Raw genomic sequence first — 18,233 nt, 5'->3', positions numbered from 1 at the left:
ATCAATGGCTGGTTGCCTTTCATATGCCCCTACTGGAGACCTGGCCTGCAACCCAGGCAGGTGCACTAGACTGGAAATTGAACCTGCAACCCTTTGCTTCACAGGCCAGTGCTCAGTCCACTGAGCCACACCAGCCAGTGACCTTCTCATATTTCAGGAGTAAATAATCTCTAACAACTTTAAGTCTGGTACCTAGTAGGCAAAAGATTCTGCAAAGAATGAATGACAAAAGCTTTAGACATCTGGTACATTTAAATTCGTTTTCTTAGTAAGGCTCAATATGTAAAAACATAGCCACTAGAGGGCAGTAGACTCAAACTATGCCCCCAATCAAGAGCTTGCCAGGAACTTATCAAGTTCTAGACCCAGAGTAGCTGTGTAGGTATCACTGTCTGAAAACATGGGATGTTATTTTAACTCTTTCTCCCCCAAACCTTACTTCTAAAACGTCACTGGCTGTGGGTAATTACCCCGTTTTTAAATTTATACTATGCCTAATATTCCCCCAATGTTTTCCAAGAGTTCTTTGTAAAAGAAAATACTGGATATAAGTACTAAATATTATATATTATATAGAAATGGGACTAAGCCTCTTTGCTTGTTTGTTTTTAAAATATATTCAAATTTTCTACTCAACTGCATTATTTTGTAAGCAAAAAAAAAAAAAACAAAAACAAAAAACCTGCCTCATATACTATAAAATGTGGTAGGAATAGTTTTCTTAACAACACTGTTTTTAAAAAAGTCTTCAGGGCTATCCTTACTGCCATAAGCCCTCACACTGTGACTGGAGAAACACCTGCTGCATAACTTAAAGAAGCACCTCCACTGGGAACATGCTTTCTTCACGACGGAGAAGTGTAGTGGTAATTTTCTGCTGTCAGTGGCATTTTACTCCTCCCAGATGTTCATTTCTCCGCTGTTCTTTTTTTTAATTAAGGAAAAAATCCAGGGGCTTTAGGAAGACCAGTTTAGGCTAAAGACTTTTCCAGTGAGTTAAACGAACTTGCAGGGCTTATGCAGGAGTATATTCTATTTAACTTAGCAACATTCTCATCCTATAAAATACAAGATCAATCCCAGCTTAAATACGATGATAAAGTTATAAATTGGTAATCAAGGTACTGTGATACTTTATTCTATTTTAAAATCACATTGAATTTCACTTATATGTGTTTCTCATTTAGTCATTCAACTAGCCTTTACTGAACACCTACTATGTGCCAGGTACTGCACCCTTATTCTCTACTCTCATGTGAAGGGCTAAGTTTAGAAGGCAGCAGATGCAGACATTGTGATTAGATGAAGCAGAGAACAAAACATTAACCCTGACAGGCAAACGGGTATGAATTTAAAAACATTTATCCTTAAAAGTTATGCTTCAATAAGCTGGGTTTTGCTAATATGTTTGAGGTTAGCAAAACCGAGCTCTATCAAAAATTTCAGGAAGCTTGCTGGTCTGTATAGCGCAGCCACTCAGCAGACAAAAACCATGATTTGCAACTTCAAAGGGCAAAGAGCCAAAAATAAGAAGAGTTCCCAGGCCAGATGAGAACATTTCTCTACATAGAAAAAATTATCAAGGGTTTCATTCATTCCAGCAAACAGAGTTAAAATTCCTGACTTCCTTTTTTCCCCTTCCCTTGGTTTTAACATAAGAAGCTGAATCCTATCTGGTGTGAGAAATTTAACTGAGAAAGCAATGACTTCTCTCTGATTAGTCTGCAGGTAGGCAGAGCTTCTTCAACACTGGGAAGATGAGAGGTTGAAAGTGGAACACAGTGGGCAGTGAACAACGCTGGTCGCTCCCAAGAGGGCGCTGATATTGATGGTATTCTGACTTAGCAGGAAGAAGCTAGCAGAGACTGAAGGAGGTAACTGTATTTAAGACTCAATGCTACTTAGGACTTACTCATACCTGGGTGTTTGCATTTCTTTCAAGTTCTGCCTTTGAAATCAGCCTGACCTAGATTTGAATCTCAACTTTCCACCATTCTTTGGGTGACATATTAATATGTAACCTCTCTCTAAGGCTCTATTTCCTTATAGGTAACATGGTGATTATAGTAGTATTTATTTCTCAGGGGTAGATGTGAGAATCAGAAGGAATAGTGCACATAAAATACACAGCACGACGCCTGGAATGTGAGTGTATAATAAATGACAAACTATTAATCTTTCTGTCTTCTCTTTAATTGTGTATAGTCTTCTTTTTTTTATTTTTATTTTTTTATTTCTTTGAGAGGGGAAGGGAGAGAGAATGAGTGGGAGGGAAACATCAAGAGTGGTTGCCTCTCACTCCTCCCACTGGGGACCTGGCCTGCGACCCAGGCATGTGCCCTGACTGGGAATCAAACCGGCAACCCCTTGATTCACAGGCCAGCACTCAATCCAGTGAGCCACAGCAGCCAGGGCAATTGTGTACGGTCTTCTTTATCCTATAAATATGTAACAGTGAATGATACTAGTGACTAGATACTAGATACAGTGTCCCTTTTTCATTACAAAATCATAAGTATGTCATTCTGTAACATAACAATATCACACTCAAGCACACCATATGACATTTTAGGTGAAATGTTCAAATTGCTGCCCATCTTGTGAGACCTTCATGGACCCACCCACCACACTCAAACAGGCCTTACTTGTGCCAGACCCTGTGTTTAACTAATTTTAATCAAGCTGTTTTCTCATATTTTAAGAAGACACAGCTGAGTAACAAGTCATGCATGAATGTTCACTTAGGGAAGCCCTTGAGGAGCACTATCCAGTCAGACCATGTGGGTGGGCACCGCTGTTCGTGTGGCCTGAAAAGATAAATGTCCGTAGGCGTGGCTGTCAGGAGGAACACAGCCAGTTTTTCAACTTGGTTGGGATTTCTTTTTAAAACTGTGACTGCAGGCAAAGTACACAGAAGTAAACAAGTTTCTTCTCCCACAGCACATGTCCCTGAAACTCAAAAGTGAGGCTTGATGAGAAATGTCCCAGATGGCAAATAGCATGCTTGAGCCTTTAAAAATAATTCTACTCTTAAACTGTTATCATCTCTAATGACTATTGGCTTTTATCTACAATTTAGCGGCCTAAAATAGAGAACTTTTATTTATTTTATTTTATTTTTTTAAAGGGACAGAACAGTCACAGTTAGGCGTAGTCTGTACAGAGGGTCTCTTAGGAAATAGGACTTGCCAGGTTATTCGGTGACCTTGCTCATTTTCTTCATTATCCTGGGGTTTAATTTCCCCCTGTAGAAAATGAGACAACTAGGTGAGCTTCGTGTTTTCTTTTTTTTCATTCATTCATTCATTCATTCATTCATTCATTTATTTATTATTCTTAGAGAGGGAAGGGAGGGAGAAAGAGAGAGAAAAACATCAATGTGCGGTTGCTGGGGGCTGTGGCCTGTAACCCAGGCATGTGCCCTGACTGGGAATCAAACCTGCGACACTTTGGTTCACAGCCCGCGCTCTATCCACTGAGCTACGCCAGCCAGGGCTGAGCTTCGTGTTTTCAAACTCTTTTTGGTCCTGACATCCTTTCTTCCAATGAATGCTTGTCTGGAAACCCACACAGTAAATAAGCTAACATGGATGAGCAAGAATAGAGAGTCCAGGGCCCCAGTAAATTCACTACTGCCTCCCTCTCCCGACCACGGAGCCCATACAGGGCTGTGTGAAGTACATTCTGAAAGCCATCGCCCAGGGGTTACGCCATTCACTAACTCTGTGGGCCTTCGTCATATACACTGATGGCTTCTCCTTCACTACTTGGGCCACGCAGTCAGCACACACTGCTGCCTTCCAGCAGTAGCAAGCACAGAGTTCAAAACCCCATTCTGGACCTGAAATCAAGTCTACATGGCTGAATCTGCATAACTCAATCCAATCCAGAAAGTGGTAGCAAATGCAGGGATGCGGTGTCACACAAACATTCAGATTTTCCAAAAAAATCCCCCCAAAACCATCAACCTGATACGTGACAGGAAGCACCAGGTTTTGTTGTCTGACTTCTCAGAGACCTGGCTCATCAATCCCCTGCCTCTTCCTCAGGATCTTAGGTTCAGTGCAGAGGGTGCCAGGTGGTGAGACACTAGGTTGCATATCATTTTAATGCACATATTTAAAAAATGTCTTTTAATTCAATGTAAAAAGATATTTTAACATGAAAACTGTCTGTTTTGTGAGTTTTTTTCATTTTACTTCACTTTTAAATGTGTCCATATTTTAAAAAGTCACTAAAACTTAAGGAGAAAAAGTTAATCTTTGTACCTGAAACTTAGCATTACTCTTTTCATTAAAGAATTTTCATTAAAGTGAGACAACATCCTTTTGAAGGGCTTGCCTGCTGTGTGCATTCACACATTTATTCTGTATCTTCAAAGAATCATTTCCACATACTATTAAAATGAACAATTTTCTACCTATTTTACTTCACTTTCTTTTCTTTCCTCTCTGTTATTTTTCCCTTATCTTAAAATATACTTCTAGTGCTAAAAAATATAAGGAGAATTACATGTAATTATCATGTTGTATCCAAAGACAGAACTTTGGACATTTCCTATGTTGTTAAGTATTTTTGTTGTGCTTTCATTATCCAAATTTTTAATTACTATATGTATTAATTCTTGTTTACCACATCATATTTTGAAACCTTTATTTTAAAAGTTTCTTATTGTAAACACTTGGATTTTGAATGCTCATAGAAATATATTTTTATTAAACAATTTTCTTTTTCTTCTAAAAAAGTCCTTAATATTATTTCCATATCTAAACTATATCCTGACTCCTATTAAAAATGACAACAACACATCCATAATTACATAAATTCTACTTTGAAACTTTGGATTTAAGAGCTTATAATGTCTCATGATCATTAAAAGAAAAAAGATATATTCATCTACTCTTAAATACCAGATTTTTTGGATGAAATGCCTAAACACACAGGTTATAAAATGGCCTTTGAAGATGGGGATGTTGACAGATTCCAAAAAAAAATAAGAGGGCATGAAAGAACAGCTTACCTGTCTATCAGCTAGGGCCTTTCATCATCAAAGACTCATTGTGTTTAACATTCAACTTACTGTACACATGCAACCCATTTGTCCAACAACTGATCTCAGAAGTTCAAGTCTGAGGAAAGGCCGGAGACATTCCACCTCCTTTTCGTGATGTCTCCAAGAAACTCTGTCCCATATTGGAAAATATGTTGGGTGCAATCCAGGACAAAGGCTTCAGGTGGCGCTCGTGACATATGCCACATGAGCTCCCCAGGGTTTATCAAGCTATAGTAAGCTATAGTAATGCACATAGGACTGGGCCTCCAGGAATGCTTTCTGACCTGGTTTTCAAGACGTTTATCCAAACCATCTGCCATTTCACTCGGGGCTCCCATTCTGTTCACTCTATGCTTTCCTTGAGCCCATAACAAAAAAGACAGGAAACAAGTATCTTCGAGGCAGGGAGTTCATGTCCATCGACAATTATGTACTCAGGACTAAACTGATGGATTCAGTTCAGCAGTCTCCAGAGTGGACTGGAGTTGACCAGGGGGAAAGAGGCACATTTCAAGTTGGGGGACGATGCAGCCCAGCTGTGGCATTCAGGTCTGCCTCAGCATAAAAACAGACCCAACAGGTGTGGCAGGCCTGTGTCACGAGCAGTCAGACTCGAGCAGGGTCCTCTCGAGTCTGTTAACCTGGCATGCACCTTACAGCCTTGCCACGTGTTAAAATACTGTTGTGCTGCTGAACTGGCTGTTAAATATTCTGAACAAATACCCGAGACACCAGATGACATGGAGTCCTGAAAACAAGGCACTGGGACTTTGACCGGAGTTGGCAGGAAAGCAGAAGTACACTATGAAATCTCAGAGGCACTTACTTAGAGGAACAGGATAGAAACAGTATTTCAGGAAGACCTTCTTGGGGTGTGGGCCTTCTGCCTTATCTCAGCAGGATGGGCAGAGGGAGGGAGTTTCGTAATCCTGTGCCTGGCTTAAGTGACAAGTTGTTTACTCTGCCAGTACGTCATGAGAAGTGGCTGGTTGGTCGGTTAAGGACAGCTGAGCTGTTTATTTAGACAAATGTAACCCAGCCTCACTTACCTTTGGGAACCCAGACTGAAGTGCCCAATGATAAGGCTTCTCAGTTTTTCTAATACTCTCAGATTGTTACCAATTCATTTGTTTCTTAGAAAGTACTCTTAAGTCTCATGTCCCATACCACTAGTGTCCTCCTCCAGGGCATGAGCACACAGAGAGGGGGAGAGAAGTATCCATTAGGTGTAGCTCCTAGTGAAGGTCACTGGCACACTGGCATCAACAAGAGAAGGCTTAGCCTAGTGAGTAGTGGGGTCGAAGGTCACATACCCAGGAATGAGGAAAAATTGTCAGAGGAAATAGAATGAAGGAGTGTAGGCAGCCCCTTCAAAAAGCCTCCCTGGGGAGAGCAGGTCAGTGATAGGCCCATAGCCAGAGGCAACTGCAAGGTGAAATGGGGAATCCTTTACAAAAGTTAGGTTTAAGCCTGGGCCCACAGCCTTATGGCCAGGCTGCCACAACTAAATACATAGGATGTTGGATGGCACTAGATCTGTGGTGAAGCATAAAGCTGGAAAGGGTATGATAAAGGATCATCAGCGGGAGCTGGCTCTTAGACACAGGAGGCAGAGGTGGCCTCCCAGGAGGGTGAGCACACAGGGCAGAGAGACACGCTTGGTCAGGCAGAGGCCTGGTCCTGTGATGTGGGTAGAGGAGGTGAGATCAGAGAAGGCATGGGGAAGGGCTTGGGCTCTTGCCTGAGTCAGAAGAGAAGCCATGGGGGTTTTGTACCAAGGACTAACATGATCTGATTTATATTTTAAAAGGATCCTTCCAGCTGCTGTGTTGAGAAGGGGTTGTGGGAAGATAAGGAAGGTGTGGAAAAATCCGCTTAGGCGACTGTAACAGTTATCTAGAAGACAGATGATACTGACTTGGAGCAGGGTGGTGGCAGTGGAGATGACAAAAACTGTTTAGATCCTAGATTTATTCTAAAGGTAAAATTCACAGGATTTGCCAATGGACTGGATATGAGGTTTAAGAGCAAGAGGGAAGTTGGGGATGACCCCTAGATTTTTGTCTAAGTGAACAGAAGGATGGAAGTGCTTTCTTTGAGATGAGAAAGTCTCAAATTTTAACAAGTGTATGTATGTGTGCAGAAGGGAGAAGGGACCGGGGAAGGGGTAGGAGTACTGGGAATTTGGGTTAAGATGTGTCAAATTTAAGAAATCAGAGTAACTAAAAAGAACAAAAATGTATTGTTTAAATAAGAACTCTAATGGAAATCTAAGTGATGATGTCAAGTATACACATGGTCTAGGTGTCAAGCTAGAGATCCAAGCTGGAGAGATGTGAGACTGAGCAAGGTACTGAGAGCGAAAGGCCCCCAGACTGGGTAAGATTCAGGAAGTGAGTGACAGTGGAAAAGAGATCTGAAGACTCAGCCCCGGGCTCTCCAACATTAAAAGGCTGGGGAGACAAGAAGAAACCACCAAAGGAGACTGACAGCAAATTGACAGTAAAGTAAGAAGAGAACCATGAGAGGCTACTTCTCAGAAAGCCCAGTGAGGAAAGAATTCAAGAACGATAAAGTCAACTGTATAAATGCTGCTGATAGAGCAAGCAGGATGAGGTCTGAGGAGTGTCTCCTGGACTTAACAATGGGGAGTGGGGGTCCAATGATACAGTCGACTACCAGAGCAATAACCTGGAGCAGGTGAGAGAAGACAGGATCTAGTGCAGAAGGGAAAGCTAAAACAGGGACTGGTCTTCCACAGACACAAGAGGGAAGGAAGCTGGTGGATGTGAAGTGTGTGTAGTCATTCTTTTCTGATTGCTTCTGATTTCTTGATGAAACAGAAAATCAGCTCATCAGGTTACCTGCTAGTAAGGTCATCAGAGAAAGGCTGTAGGAGGAGGACACAGAGGTTTGCAAGGAGAGGAGAAGGTACAAAATAGTCATGCAGGAGGACGGAAGAATGGACACACAGGGAAAATGGTGTGTGATGGAGGGTCAGCACGAAGGGTCCCCTGGAGGTGGAGGGTCACAAATGTATAGAGCCTGGTCAGCATGGTAGTGTGTTGAGTGGCCCAGATGCCGTGAGATTATGAAGAGTTGGGTTTCTAAGAGTCCACCATCTGCCTCATACATATTCATTATCCCTCACCACAATGAGGCACGTGTTACTATCTCCATTTTACAAATGAGGAAACCAAAACAGATGAGGCCAAGTGACCTGCTCAAGGTCAAACCACAGGAAGAAGCAGGACCGGAATTCAAGCCAGACAATCTGACCCAGCACCATCACTGATACTGCACAAAATGGTTATCTTCGTAGTGGACTGCACCTTCCCACATTTAGACCTTTATAAGAGTTTCTAAAAGAATATTTTTTTGCATGAAATATCTATACTATTAACATAACAAATACTCTAATATAAATATTTCAACATGCTTCTCGTTTTTTAGAACTGTCAACCAAATTTTAAATAATGACAGTTGCTTTCTTACGTATTATTCATCCACTAGTCAGTAACAAATAAAAACTGAGTCCACACTGAATTCTCTGGAAGAATAGAGCCAGGCTCCGAATCCAGGTCTGAGGACCACCAGGTCTGAATTGGGCAAGGAACGGGAAGGATGTGAGCTTTACAACCAGAGATGGTCACTAAGTCAAGCAACTATCATTAAACTTAAATAACAGACTTTTGGGTAATTTAGTCAGAGAAACTTGTAGAAAAGTTGCTACCTAAATCCAGAGTATCCTTCACATGAAGAATACTAAAGTCCTTATTACTATTACCTACAATGCATAATTAGCCCACATTGCTATTTTCTGAAGTTTTAAAAGAACAAAACCAAAAAAACAATTCCATTCTCCTTGTTGAACCAAGTGTTCCCCTGCTTCTGAATGTGTTTGGATGGAAATCAGAAAGGGACTTAGACCCACCCCCCCAAAAAAGAAAGGCTTGCAGGAAACAGTTTTTTGTGATGGTTATGCCAGGGAGGCTGTCCTTTGAAGTCTCTCCCCAGTTTTGTCTAGATAAGATGTTTTTCTACCTGAGCCAATGAATGATTCCACAGAGAGAGAGAAACAAACTATGGCATACCTATATATGTTAGGTTTGGGGGTTTTTGTTAATGTTAGTTTATTTTAAACCCTGCTTCGTACCTGGGTCCACCTCAGAAGAGGAAGAAATAGAAAGGGCTTCTACAGAACTAACAGCTTCGCTGGGGGCCTCCAGGCTGGCTTCTTGCAGCACGTAATCTCTTATGTCACGAGCAGACGGCAGTTCCAAAGCACTGTTGTCTGACTGGCTGCCTGGAGTGGCTTCCTGAGTTGCCATAGTCCTGCCATGAAAAAAAAAAATGAAACAATCAACACAAAAGGTATTGCAAAGAGGAACCCCCATTACAGGCAGTCACGACTTGCCAGACTAAAATCCCAGAATCTTAAAGGCCAAGGGACAGTACAACCAGAATAATGTGTCTTTACTTCCTCATCTTTACTTTGAATCTAGTATTTGCTTACCGTATTTCTTCAGCATGAGAAACAAATGTTCTCATTACATAAAGAAAGCATTAATAATTCCAGCTGGAAAATAAGCTGTCTGTCTGGTAAGGATGAAATACTGTGCAGCACTATTATCCAAGGACTATAAGAATATTTAATGAGAAGGGAAACTGTTCATGAGATATTGGATGGGAAAAGATTTTAAAACAAGAGGTCGAGTTTGATCCAGATTCTGTGAAATAAAATATCATTTGTGGGATGTGTGTGTGTGTGTGAAAAATATAACTCTATAGCTAGAAAAATCAAATCTGGAAGAGTATATCCCAACTTAATTTCACTGGTAACCAATTCAGTTGTTTAATTTCTGGCTAGTGAGATTATAGGTGATTTGCATTTTCCTTTGTGGTCTACTCAACCATGCATTCAGCCATTACTTAACGTGCCAGGCCAGGTGCCAGGCCCTGGGGATACAAAGGTTAATGTGATAGACCTTTCCTTTAAGTTACTTACAGTTTGAGGTGATCCAAACACAGAAACACACCCTGTCCACAAAATGACGAAATAGAGCAGAGCCCAGGAAGAGGCAGCAGGTTTTCGGAGTGGGGGGTGGGGGGGTGGTTATCCCCAAGCGTAAGGCAGGCCAGGCCCTGGCCAGAGGACAACGTGAACACCAGAAGAACCAGCTTGAGCAACCACAAATGACATGGGGTGTCAGGAGTTTAAAGTGAGAGTCAAGGAACAGTCACGCACTATGTAACTCGGGAGGGACAAACCATGTGGTCACAGCTGGGACCCTCTCCTCTTCCTGTGCCAGGTCTGGAAAGGACATCAAGTCCTTGGATACACAAACTCTTTAGCTGAGTTCTGGAGACCATGAAAGTGGCTTATTAGGTTCAGTGTTTGGACATTTCTTATTTAAAATGAGTCTACATTCTGCTGCGTCTATACCCACCTGTGGGCTGGGTTCTCTAGTGTGTAGCTCTTTGTGGTGCATCCAACCCTGCCCACCTCTCTGTAAAATAACTGTGAGTCTGGGGAGACCCGAGATCCTCTGCTACTCTCTGCATTGCAAGTTGTTGTCATCAATAAATCTTGTCAGAGACCACACCACACATTGAGACTGCTGTGGGCCACCAATGCACCATGCAGAGGAGTTACAATCAGGGGTGTCCAACCCATTTTCACCAGGGGCCACATCGGCCTCGTGGTTGCCTTCAAAGGGCTGAATGTAGAGCTCCTTGCCCCTAGTTAAGGAGTAGTTACATTTACACAGTCCTAAAATTGTATTCAGCCCTTTGAAGGCAACCGTGAGGCCGATGTGGACCCTGGTGAAAATGAGTTTGACACTTCTGAACATAGTCAGATCTGCAGAAGGATTTGAAGGGCCTACACCTGCTGGCAGCCAATCTCAAAAACAACGGGAATTCATTCACCTGCACTGGTCCCAGTGAGAGAAAAAGAGCGTGTGAACCAGGGCAGGGCACTATCGGCCAAGAGCAGGGGGCAGATTAAGAACATAATAAGGAAGGAAAATGAGAGTAGAACTTAATAACTGAATGAATAAAGGAGCCAAGAGAAACAGTGGGTCACTGAGGGTGGCACCTGGGTTGTATTACCAACTGAGTCAGAGAAGATAGGAAAAGAAATGGGGTTGGAAGGAGGCAGTATTCCAAATAATGGAATACGCCACTGTTAAAATGACAGTCAGAACTTGTTAAGTCGAATGAAAGACGCAGTTCCAGAATAACATGGACAGCATAGTAATAAGAGTAGTTAACATTTATCAGGTGCTTGTTGGAAGCCATCATTGTCCTAAGAGCTTTACCTGCAACAGCTCTATGAAGCAGGTCCTCCAATTATTACTCTCATTCACAGTCAGACAGTCAGACAGTCAGACCCAGACACAAGTAGAGTTACTTGCCCAAGGAAACCCATCTGGAAAGTACCAAGCTATGATGAACTCAGCACCAAGATCTCCCAGCCTTCTATGCCTGCACAGCCCCCATACTGTGATCTAGTCAGGCACAGACAGGAGGTGGATGAAAACAAATCAACAGAGAGGCCTGGCAAGATCCTTCTTGTTTGGGCACATCAAATCACATGCTGTTGTGACATTTGTTCTGGCAGAGACATTCGCCCTGGAAGAGAGTGAGCCAAGACATCAGCTGATTGCTTCTGAAAGGAGTTGAGTGATCAAGTACGTCCTATCTTTTCACACGTGTTACGTTAGCCAACCAAGCCTGAAGTTTCAGCAAACACCTCTGCTGCAGGCTCTGGGTGGCTCCTGCCCCTCTGCGCCTGTTACCAAACACTGCTCTGGAGCCTCTGGAAGGGAACAAACAGGTCAATGAATGACATCAGCATATTCTGCCTGCCGGCCAAGGTGCCTTGACATGGACCATCAGCTCAAGGTGTGTCACTAGCAACATGAAACAAGGGGAATCCTTTTTGAAAATTAATAGTGCACTGGTATGATATGTATCTTTTCTTTTATAATCACTTATATTAAATGTCAAAAACATTCCAAACTAGGCATTTGAACAAATAAAGAAATAAAATGTCTACTAAAAGGCTGAATCCTTTAATTATAAAGTAAGTATCTGTGTATGTAAAACACATTATTTGGGACTCGGTGAATTTGTACAGGAGAAAGCAATAATAGGGTAGAGATGAAACACTTCTTATTAGGGTCTGAAACTATGTAGGCTGGCAAGTAGAATACAATGATTACCTTTTGCCCCAGAACTTTTGTTATTCAACTTCCTTCTCCACAAATGCATATTTTCCTCTTTTAAAAGGGCTTGAATTACACAATCTAAATATTATTTTCCAATGCAAGAGATGCCTGGGACTGCAGGCATAGGAAGTCTCCTAGTACAGAAAAACTGCTCACCAAGAGAAGGCAACCACTCTTCTGTTACTCTACAGACTCTTACACACCTAAAATACAAGTCAATCAGCGTCCACAGAGAAGTGGTTTAACCTCATTTACTTTTTCTCAGTTAAGGCTTTTCTTTCCCAGTATTTTACACAAAAGTTTTCAGCATAAACTAGAAAGAATTATAGTTACTGCTTAGATTTCACAACTAACATTTTATTATGCTTTTTGTTATCACATAACTATCCATCTATCCAACTCTCTCTTCATTTGTCAATTTATCTTATTTTTACACTATTTCCATTTAAATTTCAATATAATGAAAGCTTCTGAGTTGGTGTGTGATATGATCAGTTTGCACTTTCAAACACCGTTAGCTGAAAGAAGTGGGAACACAACAGGATCTCTGCAGAGATATCCAGACATGCACAGGGTCTCTGAAGGTGAAAAGTAAAGTTTGAACCCTTGCTGTCACTTTTTAGCTGTGTCACTTTGGGCAAGTCACTTAACCTCATTTCCCTTATCTATAAAAATGGCTTAATGATTATGCTTGCCTACCTTATAGAATTGTCGTAAAAATTATATATTTCGGCCTGCAAAATATTTATTACAGTAATGTGCTCTAATGTCTAACTCCAATAACTGAAATAGTAATAATTAAAAGACAAATTATAGGCTCCTACTTTCCCAGCCTACCTCCAGTCCATCTGCCCCTTTATTTCCCATCCAGTAGCCACCCTGCTTCTCTCACCCTTATTCAGTATCTTCTATGGCCCACAGTCTGGTTAATACCCCAATCTTCCCTTCCCTGCCCATTCTGTCTCTTCATCATACCCTTTTGGCAAAACTCCAGCCTACATGAATGCAACTATCTGCCCAGCTCCCCATGTGCTGGTCATCAGGGTCACAGAACAGGGCAGAACTGGCTCACTGTAAAAGAATAAGCACCAACCTGGAATGGGCTATCTGGTCAAATAAATCCTGAAACATTTATCTCATAATTCCCTCTCCCACTGTCCTTGACTCTTCTTTTTTCCATTATTTTTTCTTTCTTTTTAATTTTTTTATTTTTCAATCAGTCTGTATTTAATATTATTGTGTATTAGTTTCATCTCCTTGACTCTTTTATGTTTTCTCCGGGCTTCTTCAACTCAGACCCTCCCCATCACTCACAACCTTCTTCCTCTTCTCTGCAGAACATCTCATTTCCTAAGTGACAAAACAGAGTCCATCAGAGAGGAACTTCCTCAACAATCCTACCAAACAAAACAAAGTTTTGCACCTGCACACTGGGTCACCTCTCTTCACTTCTCCTTAACAGGGACCAACCTGGACCTTAGATTCCACTCTTTGGATCTGTTTATAGCCTTCAGCAACAACAATCCTTCTCTCGCCTCTATTCCACTGCATCACCACTTAGATTTTCAACATGCCCAAATTGCTCCCATTTTCAACAAAACCTAGTATATAAGGGAATGTCCTTATTCTTCAGAAATGCCCCTCAAATATATATTGGTAGGGGGATATGATGTCTACAATATATTCTCAAATGGTTCTAACCATGTATATATACATACGCACACACATATAAATGAAGAGGAGAGAGCCTTGGGCTAAGCCTCAAGGAAGAAAAATTGGAGATGGAAGTTGAGCTGCAAAACTTATATATGTATATACATTAGCAATAAATAATTAAATTTAAATTAAAAGAAGAAAATTCCATTTACAATAGCATCAAACAAAATATTTAGGAATATATTTAATAAAAATGTATAAGATGTATACACTGAACACTACAAAATAAATGTTGAAAGAAACTGAAAATAAGTGAATGGAAAGACATCCTATGTTAATGGAATAAAAGACAATATTTTATTGCCCAAATTGATCTACAGATCTATGCAATTCTTATCACAATCTCAGTTGCCTGTTTTTTGTATGTTTTTTTTTGCAGACATTTGATAAAATGGTTTCAAAAATTTACATGGAAATGCAAGAGACCCAGAATAGCCAAAACAATCTTGAAAAAGAAGAACAAAGTTGGAAGACTCATATTTTTCAATTTCAAAACTTACTGCAAAGCCACAACAATCAAAACTGTAGTACTGGCAAAAGATTAGACATATAGATCAAAGGAATAGAATTGAGAGTCCAAATGTAAAATCTTACTTAATAGTCAACTGATTATCTTTTTTAAAAATTGAAGTATAGTTGATATACAATATTATATTAGTTTCAGGTGTACAACATAGTGACTCAATATTCATATACCTTATGAATGATCACCACAGTAAGTCTTGTAATCATCTGTTTCCATACAAAGTTATTATATTACTGCCTATATAACCTATGCTTTATATTATATCCTGGTGACTTACTTATTTCATAACTAAAAGTTTGTATCTCTTAATTACCTTCATCTATTTTTCTAATTGCCCCCACTCCCCTCACGTTTGGTAGCAATGTTGTTCTGTGTCTATGAAGCCTGTTTTTATTCTGCTGTTCTTGATTCCACATATAAGTGAAATCATCTGGTATTTGTCTTTCTCTAACTTATTTCACTTAGCATACTAGATCTATCCATGTTGCCACAAATGGCAAGATTCCATTCTTTTTATGGCTAAGTAATATTCCATTCTATATACAACAGGGGCCACCCAAAAACTGGAATTATCTTCTGGAAGGTGGGCTCCTTGTAGTACAGGCTTCCTCTGCTAGGTGAATGTTCTAGGAACCCATCTGTATCAGTGTACCATGCAGTGTTGTTGTGAGAAGCTGCATTCAGCTTTAGTGAAAAATTTTTGAAGACTCTTTCAACGAGTTTGCCCATTTCATGTTGGGTGATCTATGAGTGTACCTGCCCATACCGCAATGAGTGTTCAGCAGTTTTTGACCAAAAACATAATGGCCCCCATCCCCTAGCCCTCCACTCACCCTCAGCAACTTTTTCTTGTTTCCCCAGATGAAAAAAATCTGCAAAAGGAAATGTTCTGTGGACATGGAAGAGGTGAAACAAAAAAATGGCAGATGCACTAAAAGACATCGAAATTGACAAGTTCAAAAACCATTTTCAGCAGTAGAAAAACATCTCAATAAGTGTATTGCATGAAGAGTACTTTGAAGGTGACTGAAGTTTAAACATGTAAGAATAAATACATAATTTTTTATAAAGAAATTCCGGGTTTTGGGGGGAGGCAGTTCCCCCTCATACATACAACATGTTCTTTACTTATTCATCTATCAATGAACACTTAGATTGCTTTTGTTTCTTGGCAATTATAAATGATGCCTCAATAAACACAGGTTTATCTTTTCAAATTAGTGTTTTCGTTTTCTTGAGATAAATAACCGTAAGTGGAATTGCTGAACTGTTAATTTTTTGAGGGACCTCCAAACTGTTTTCCATAGTGGCTATACCATTTTATATTCTCACCAACAGTGCATGCGGGTTCCCTTTTCTCCACATCCTCACCAACACTTGTTATTTATTGTCTTTTTCATAACAGCCATTCTGATAGGAATGAGCTGTTATCTGATTGTGGTTTTGATTTGCATTTCCCTGATGATTAGTGATGTTGCACATTATTTCATGGGTCTTTTGGCCATCTGTATATCTTCTGTGGAAAAATGTCTATTCATCAACTGATTTTTCCACTGAATGCCAAAACAATTCAAGGGGAAAAGGCTGTCTTTTCAACACTGCGATAACTGGATATCCACATACAAAAAGGTAAAGTGGTGCAAGCTCTTTGGAAAACAGTTTGCCAGTGTTCCAAAGGTTAAATAGAGTTACAATTTGTCCAGGCAATTCCACTTGTAGGTATATGCACAAGAATTAAAAACGTGTAGGGAAAAGAAACAAAGCACATGTGTTCACACAAGTCTTACACAAATATTCATAGCAGCTTTATTCAAAATACACAAAAAGTGAAAACAATCCAAATGTCCACCAACTAATGAATGGATGAATAAAATTTGGCATATGTATACATGAAATATTTTTCAGCAATAAAGAATGCAGTTCTGACACATGCTACAAGCAAAAACTTTGAAACCATTATCTAAAAAAAAAAAAAGAAAGCTAGTGGTAAAAAACCACAACAGGCCCAAAATGGGATGGCTTTTCCTAAGCCATGTCACCAAACTTTTAACAAGGTGATTTTTATTTTATGCAAATTATATATCAACAAAGCTGTTTTTTAAAAAAGAACCTAAGTTCATCCACTACCTGCAAACTCCCTGGATTCCCTAAAGTCAAGGCTGCAGAAGCTGCAGAGCCCACATGTTGGGTGGAAAAGGGGGTGGATGGGTTCTGCTGAGCCATGTCACCAAACTTTTACCAAAGCGAAATTTATCCAAATTATAACTCAACAAAGCTGGGCTTTTTAGATTTTATTTATTTATTTTTAGAGAGGGAAGGGAGGGAGAAGGAGAGAGAGAGAGAGAGAAACATCAATGTGTGGTTGCTGGGGGCCATGGCCTGCAACCCAGGCATGCACCCTGACTGGGAATCGAACCTGCGATGCTTTGGTTTGCAGCCGGCGCTCAATTCACTAAGCTACGCCAGCCAGGGCTATCTTTTGCTTTTTTTAAAAAGAAGAACCTAAGCTCATCCACTGCCTGCAAACTCCCTGGATTCCCCAAAGCCAAGGCTGCAGAAGCAGCAGAGCCCACATGTTGGGTGGAGGAGGGGGTGGGTGGGCAGAAACTGTGCCAGGAGAAGCGGCCATAACTTCACAACGTTGTGATACAACGATGTGAAGCGCTGGGGGGGTACCCCTTCTCTGCTCTCAGTCCCAAGCCATTTCTAAATCGACCCAGACAACCCGTTAAAAAACTCGCCAATTACACTCACCGTCCCGTCGTAGCTGCAACGACTGAGAAGCCGGAAGCGGAGGCGCCATGTTTACTATGGGAAAAGACAGGTTTGAAACCATCTTTGCTGAGGGCAAGCAAGAGCAACGGAAGGAAGCTGCGGCCATTTTGACTAAGGGCGTTCGCCCAGCCAAAAAAGCTTTCTGCAGGCACTTGGCTACTTTGGGCAATTTCTAGAGCAGGCTTCTTGATGAAATGCGTTGGGTGGACACTAAAGGAAACCTGAAAGCTATTTAAAGTTTTAAAAAATGTGAACGTCTACATTTAAAAAAAACATACAAAGTAGAGAGAATTTAACAAAGAGAATGAACATATTTTAATACATTGCATGCAGGTAGCTGTACAAGACTGCCAGAACTGCAGGATAACAGAGAGAACGACTGAGGGTTATTGCCCCATTCTGCCGTGTTCCTGAAAGAGTCCTGTAGATGCTTCCTATAGATGTTTCCTGTACAGCCTCCTATAGATGCTTACCTTGGGATAGGACCCCATAAGATAGGAGTCCTGCAATTGAGGTTAATATTTTAAATAGCATAACCTGAGATTTCGCAAATCGCATGCCAGATACTATGAGCTAAAACATCCTGGGAGATGTAGAGGACTTTTGAGGGCAAAATAAAGATACAATAATAAATAAAACTAATTTTCCTTCACATTCATACAAACCTAGCACAGCAACTGTAAATTTCATGTTCTCTTCCAACTTTGTGCAATGAATGAAAAAAGGGCCATATATTAAACCTGACAAGCTGGGGTGGGTAGTGGCATATGGCAGGCCTTGCAAAGTTGAAGATTGTAAATAACGACATAGCATGATCGGATTATAAATTCCTAACTGGAAGAACCATGGCAAGTAGTCACATACAGCCTATAGCTTACTTAGCAAAGGTCAGTCTTTACCTTAAGTGAACTCTGTCCATTGTACTTTT

The 18,233-nt window shown here is 40.7% G+C and overlaps 1 protein-coding gene across 4 annotated transcripts in view; it reads right to left on the bottom strand.

The window, feature by feature from the left end:
- Positions 1–17,325, bottom strand: part of SHLD1 (shieldin complex subunit 1) — a 68,047-nt gene extending 50,722 nt beyond the window's left edge. For 2 of the 4 annotated variants that reach the window (XM_045832866.1, XM_045832864.1), the window contains exons 1-2: positions 17,285–17,325; positions 9,210–9,388 (exon numbers count right to left, since the gene is read on the bottom strand). In XM_045832866.1, the coding sequence (XP_045688822.1) occupies positions 9,210–9,384 (175 nt within the window). In that variant the 5' untranslated portion in view covers positions 9,385–9,388; positions 17,285–17,325. Of the gene's footprint in view, positions 1–3,089; positions 3,246–9,209; positions 9,389–15,363; positions 15,421–17,284 lie in introns of those variants that run through there. The other 2 variants (XM_045832867.1, XM_045832865.1) reach the window with 2 other exon arrangements.
- Between the last annotated feature and the right edge of the window lie 908 nt (positions 17,326–18,233).

The sequence above is a fragment of the Phyllostomus hastatus genome, unplaced genomic scaffold, assembly GCF_019186645.2.
Source record: "Phyllostomus hastatus isolate PE091 unplaced genomic scaffold, TTU_PhHast_1.1 phas_contig_17, whole genome shotgun sequence".
Classification (NCBI taxonomy): Eukaryota; Metazoa; Chordata; class Mammalia; order Chiroptera; family Phyllostomidae; genus Phyllostomus; species Phyllostomus hastatus.
This window is presented reverse-complemented; position numbering and strand designations above follow the sequence as displayed.